Below are 6,706 nucleotides of genomic sequence, written 5' to 3' on the forward strand. Positions count from 1 at the left end.
ATAATATATATGTGATACACAAATGATACACAGTGTGATACACATATCATTTTTTTACGTTCAGTTTTTACCGAATTTTCAATTCAAACCACCTCAAAACTTCCCCAAATCATCCCAAAACTGAGATTCAAGCTCCTTAAGTTGTGCCTAATCCATTCTAATAACACTCACTCAAAACAAAGCAAAAATTTGATATTTTTTTGCTACAAATAGCTAATTGGCTAATATTAGTAATATTTTATCAATTGGCCAATTTTTGTAATAAGCTATCTATAAATGTACATAGCTGGTAATTTCCCATAAGGAAAAAACATAAAAAAAATAAAATAATATCACCCAACAATTTCTCTGAGCAAGGCAATGACGAGACAGGGCAAGGTAGGTAAAGACTGTGAATTTTATTTTATCAATTATGACGAGGTGTACAGGTCAGAACATGTAATTTTCTTCCAATTTGCTAGTATTAAAATACAAAGTCAATGCTATTGATGTGTTAACTATTAGTAATTAAAATACAAAGTCAGTGCTATTGATGTGTTAACTATTAGTAATTAAAATACAAAGTCAATGCTACTTGAGTGTTAACTATTAGTAATTAAAATACAAAGTCAACGTAGACAATTTCTAGAATGTAGAGTGTAGAGTTTTATCAGAATTTCAGCAATAATGCAAGAGTTAGTCTTACTTTTTGAAAAGAAAGAAAGAGAGAGATGTAAGGTCTTCTAAGAGGCACAAGTTAATTTTGCTAAAGAACGGACTGAGCATTCAACAGGTAAAACTAAGAGTATGTTTAGATAGAATTATTAATCTTCTGCAAGTTCTTAATCATTATCTGATTTTCTTGTTTTGCTTTGCAGCTTTCAGAAATGGAGATCGGCTTAGCAGTTGGTGGTGCATTTCTATCTTCAGCTTTGAATGTTCTCTTTGATAGGCTTGCACCTCAGGGTGAGCTGCTCAAGATGTTCCAAAGGAGCAAGCATGATGTTGGACTGCTAAAGAGGTTGAAGATGACTTTACTTGGTCTTCAAGTTGTGCTAAGTGATGCGGAGAATAAGCAGACATCAAATCGATACGTGACTCAGTGGCTTAATGAACTTCGGGATGCTGTGGACAGTGCTGAAAACTTAATGGAAGAAATCAATTATGAAGTTCTGAGAGTTAAGGTGGAAAGTCAGCATCAAAATCATGCAGAAACAAGCAACCATCAAGTAAGTGGTCTCAACTTGTGCTTGAGTGATGAATTTTTTCTTAACATAAAGGAAAAGTTGGAAGGCACCACTGAAACTTTGGAGGAGTTGGAAAAGCAAATTGGTAGGCTTGGCCTAAAGGACTATCTCGTTTCTAGTAAACAAGAAACTAGAGTGCCTTCAACATCTTTGGTTGATGAATCTGAAATCTTTGGCAGGCAAAATGAAATAGAGGAATTGGTGGGCCGTTTATTATCTGTTGATACAAATGGTAAAAGTTTGAAAGTAATTCCTATTGTTGGAAAGCCTGGGGTTGGCAAGACAACACTTGCTAAAGTTGTTTACAATGATGAGAAGGTAAAAGACTATTTCGATTTGAAAGCTTGGTTTTGTGTGTCTGAACCATATGATGCTTTTAGAATAACAAAAGGTTTACTTCAAGAAATTGGCTCATTTGACTTAAAGGACGATAACAATCTTAATCAGCTACAGGTCAAATTGAAGGAAAGCTTAAAGGACAAAAAATTTCTTATCGTTCTGGATGATGTTTGGAATGACAACTATAATGCATGGGATGACTTGAAAAATATTTTTATTCAAGGAGATGCAGGAAGTACGATCATTGTGACGACACGTAAGGAAAGTGTTGCCAAGACGATGAGTAATGAGCAAATTATCATGTATAATTTGTCTAGTGATGTCTCTTGGTCTTTATTCAAAAGACATGCATTTGAGAACATGGATACTAAGGAACATCTAGAACATGTAGAAGCCGGGAAACAAATCGCAGCTAAGTGCAAAGGTTTGCCCTTAGCACTAAAGACACTAGCTGGTTTGTTACGGTACAAATCAGAGGTTGAAGAGTGGAGACACATTTTGAGAAGTGAAGTATGGGAGCTGCCAGACAATGGTATATTACCGGCGTTAATGTTGAGCTACAATGATCTTCCCATGCATTTAAAGCAATGCTTTTCTTATTGTGCAATATTTCCCAAGGATTATCCATTTGGCAAAGAACAAGTTATTCAACTCTGGATTGCTAATGGTCTCGTGCAACGGTTGCAAAAAGAAAAAATAATTGAAGATTCGGGTAACCAATACTTTCTCGAGTTGCGATCAAGATCATTGTTTGAAAGGGTCCCAAGGTACTCTCAAGGGAACACCGAGAAATTCTTAATGCATGACCTTGTCAATGATTTGGCCCAAGTTACATCTTCAAAACTTTGCATCAATTTGGAATATAACAAAGGATCTGATATGTTGGGAAGATGTCGACACCTATCATATTCAAGGGGATATGGTGGTGAATTTGAAAAGTTGAAACCTCTCTACAAGTTGGAGCAGCTGAGGACATTACTTCCCATCATCAATATCTATGGTCCAACTCTAAGCAAGAGAGTGTTGCATAATATATTGCCAAGACTAACATCCTTAAGGGCACTCTCATTGTCTGGTTATTATATCAAAGAGTTACCAAATGATTTGTTCATCAAATTAAGGCTCCTAAGATTTTTGGACCTTTCTTGGACAATGATAAAGCAGTTACCAGATTCCATTTGTGTACTCTATAACTTAGAGACACTTCTCTTATCAACTTGTGAATTCCTTGAGGAGTTACCGCAGCAGATGGAAAAGTTGATAAACTTGCGTCACCTTGACATTAGCGGCAGTTCTCGCTTGATGATGCCGCTATATTTGAGCAAGTTGAAAAGCCTCCATGTGTTGTTGGGAGCTGAATTTCATCTAGGTGATCGCAGTGGTTCAAGAATGGAAGATTTGGGTGAACTACATAACTTGTATGGATCTCTATCTATTCTAGGATTGGAAAATGTGGCCGACAGAAGGGAAGCTTTGAAGGCAAACATGAGAGGAAAGGAACATATTGAAAAGTTATCATTGGAGTGGAGTGTAAGTATTGAAAATGTGGCCGACAGTTCACAAAATGAAAGAGACATACTTTGTGAGCTGCATCCAAATCCAAACATAAAAGAACTTGAGATCAACGGGTATAGAGGGACACATTTTCCAATTTGGCTAGCTGATTATTCATTTTCTGAGCTAGTGGAATTGTCTCTAAGAAACTGCAAGGACTGTTATTCCTTGCCATCATTAGGACAACTTCCTTCTTTGAAATTCCTTGCAATTCGAGGGATGCGTCGAATAAAAGAGGTGACTGACGAATTCTATGGTAGTTCGTCCTCCAAAAAACCTTTTATGTCTCTTGAAATGCTTAAATTTGCAGAGATGTTGGAGTGGAAGCAGTGGAATTTATTGGGGAATGGGGAGTTCCCTATGCTTCAAGAGCTTTCAATTAAGAATTGTCCCGAGTTGATTGGAAAGTTGCCTGAAAATCTTTGTTCTTTGACAAAATTGACAATTTCAAATTGTCCGAAACTCAATCCGGAGACACCTATCCAACTTTCATTTCTAAAAGAGTTTAAAATTAAAGGTTCTCCTAAGGTTGGAGTTTTCTTTAATCATGCTGAACAGTTTTTGTCTCAACTTCAGGGAATGAAACAGATAGTTGAATTATTCATAAGTGGTTGTCTGTCTCTTACCTCCTTGCCTTTAAGCAGTCTGCCAAATACCTTGAAGAAAATAGAGATAAATCATTGTGGGAAATTGAAATTGGAGTCATCAGTTGGTGATATGATTTCCATAGGAAGTAACATGTTTCTGGATAAATTGGAACTGAATAAATGTGATTCTATAGATGAGATATCACCTGAGTTGGTCCCACAAGCACGCTATTTGAGTGTAAGAAGTTGCCACGGCCTTACCAGACTTTTGATTCCCAACGGGACTGAAGAACTCAGAATAAATGATTTCTCCTTTATTTATGATAGATGTGAGAATCTTGAAATACTTTCGGTGGCTCAAATGACGCCGTTGCGTACTTTGTATATTTGCAACTGCGAGAAGCTGAAGTCGCTGCCAGAACATATGCAGGAACTCCTACCATCTCTTAAGAAACTGGAACTGTATGATTGTCCAGAAATAGAGTCCTTTCCCGAAGGAGGATTGCCCTTCAGTTTAGAAGTCCTTAAGATCGAGCTTTGCAAGAAACTGGTGAATGGGCGAAAGGAGTGGGGTTTACAGAGACTCCCCTGTCTCACAGAGTTATACATCAAACATGATGGTAGTGACAAAGAGATTCCTGCTGGTGAAAATTGGGAGGTGCCTTGCTCTATTCGAACTCTTTCGATAGACAATCTGAAAACATTAAGCAGCCATGTTCTCAAAAGCCTCACCTCTCTTCAAAGTCTTATGACTTCTAATTTACCTCAAATTCAGTCACTGTTAGAAGAAGGGCTTCCCTTGTCTCTTTCTGAGCTTATATTAAATGGCCATGATGAGCTCCATTCACTACCGACGGAAGGTCTTCGATGCCTTACTTCGCTTCAATGTCTAGTTATTGGCGAATGCAATCAACTCCGGTCTATTCCAGAATCAGCGCTGCCCTCCTCCCTCTCTAAGCTGACCATCGAGAGTTGCCCTAATCTCCAATCTCTTCAAGTAAAAAGAAAGCCTTCCTTCCTCTGTAAGCTGCCTATCTGTTGTTGCGGTAATCTCCAACCTCTTCCAGAATCAGCGCTGCCCTCTTCCCTCTCTAAGTTGGAAATCTGGGATTGCCCTAAACTCCAATCTCTTCCGGTAAAAGGGATGCCCTCTTCCATCTCTGAACTAGATATTTACAACTGCCCATTGCTCAAACCACTCCTAGAATTTGAGAAGGGGGATTACCGGCCAAATATTGCTCAAATTCCCACCGTAAGGATCAATTGGGAATACCTGTGATGATTAAAATGAAGGTGCTCTAACAGATGTATGATGAGGTCCATCTCATTGAAGAAGTATTAGACCATGTGCCTAATAAGAGTTTTCTTTGGTTTGGTAGCCAACCTTGTTGACTTGGTTTGGTTGGTAGCCAACCTTGTTGAATTAGTTTGGTTTGGTAGCCAACCTTGTTGAATTTCTTTGGTTTGGTAGCCAACTTTGTTGAATTGTGAAAAGTGTGTGTAAATTGTCAAATATTGTAGGCTTTAGAGGGTGAAGCTTTGGCTATAAAAGGAGAGCTTCAACTCTCATTTCTACACACCAACAAAGAGAGAAAGAAAGAGTAAGGTTTCACAGACAAGGTATAAGAAAATAGTCTGTGAGGAAAATAGAGAGTGAGCGATATTGTAGTGAGGTGGGAATATCAAAAGAGGGTTATTTCTTTTGAGTGTTGTAGTGGTCTTTGGAGTATTTACCTCCGACCTACAAAGTTGTAAAATTCCTTACTATAGTGATATCAGTTGCTCCTCTCGGGGTCGTGGTTTTTTCCCTTATTCAGAAGGGTTTTCCACGTAAAAATTTTGGTGTCATTGTTACTCTTTTATTCTTGTTAATTACCGTATCTCGGTGCTACATTATTATTCCGCTTTATTACCGTGAATATTATTTTGGTAAGGGGTTTATTCCCAACAACTGGTATCAGAGCACGGGTTCTGCTCGTTCACTGAAATACTATTCACTGTCGGTAGTACTATACTTGGTGAAAAAATAAAAATGTCCGGAGTAAAGTACGAGGTAGCAAAATTCAACGGAGATAACAGTTTCTCAACATGGCAAAGAAGGATGAGAGATCTGCTCATCCAACAAGGATTACACAAGGTTCTAGATGTTGATTCCAAAAAGCCTGATACCATGAAAGCTGAGGATTGGGCTGACTTGGATGAAAGAGCTGCTAGTGCAATTAGGTTGCACTTATCAGATGATGTGGTAAATAACATCATTGATGAAGACACTGCACGAGGAATTTGGACAAGGTTGGAAAGCCTATACATGTCCAAAACGCTGACAAATAAATTGTACCTGAAGAAGCAGTTATACGCCCTACACATGAGTGAAGGTACGAATTTTTTGTCACATTTAAATGTGTTTAACGGACTAATCACACAGCTTGCCAACCTCGGAGTGAAAATCGAGGAAGAAGATAAAGCCATCTTGCTATTGAACTCGTTGCCATCTTCGTACGATAACTTGGCAACAACCATCCTGCACGGTAAGACTACTATTGAGTTGAAAGATGTCACATCGGCTCTTCTACTCAATGAGAAGATGAGAAAGAAGCCTGAAAATCAAGGACAGGCTCTCATCACAGAAGGTAGAGGCAGGAGTTATCAAAGGAGTTCGAACAACTATGGTAGATCCGGAGCTCGTGGGAAGTCAAAGAACCGATCCAAATCAAGAGTCAGAAATTGCTACAACTGTAATCAACCAGGTCACTTCAAAAGAGATTGCCCAAATCCAAGGAAGGGCAAAGGTGAAACCAGTGGCCAGAAGAATGACGACAACACAGCCGCCATGGTGCAAAATAATGATAATGTTGTCCTCTTTATAAATGAGGAAGAGGAATGCATGCACCTGTCAGGTTCAGAGTCGGAATGGGTGGTTGACACAGCGGCATCTCACCATGCCACACCGGTAAGAGATCTTTTTTGCAGATATGTAGCAGGTGATTTCGGCACAGTGAA

General features: G+C 38.7%; 1 protein-coding gene across 1 annotated transcript; it reads left to right on the top strand.

Moving 5' to 3' along the window:
* Nucleotides 1-399: 399 nt before the first annotated feature.
* On the top strand, nucleotides 400-4,987 carry LOC107800020 (putative disease resistance RPP13-like protein 1). Its single transcript, XM_016623163.2, has 2 exons — nucleotides 400-772; nucleotides 858-4,987. The coding sequence occupies exon 2, from the start codon at nucleotides 867-869 to the stop codon at nucleotides 4,983-4,985; it is 4,119 nt and encodes a 1,372-aa protein (XP_016478649.2). The 5' UTR covers nucleotides 400-772; nucleotides 858-866; the 3' UTR covers nucleotides 4,986-4,987.
* The last annotated feature ends 1,719 nt before the right edge of the window (nucleotides 4,988-6,706 follow it).

The sequence above is a fragment of the Nicotiana tabacum genome, chromosome 22 (genome assembly GCF_000715075.1).
Source record: "Nicotiana tabacum cultivar K326 chromosome 22, ASM71507v2, whole genome shotgun sequence".
Lineage (NCBI taxonomy): Eukaryota > Viridiplantae > Streptophyta > Magnoliopsida > Solanales > Solanaceae > Nicotiana > Nicotiana tabacum.

Coding starts and splice junctions, on each gene's coding strand:
- LOC107800020 (XM_016623163.2), top strand. CDS start 867: ATGGAGATCGGCTTAGCAGTTGGTGGTGCATTTCTATCTTCAGCTTTG.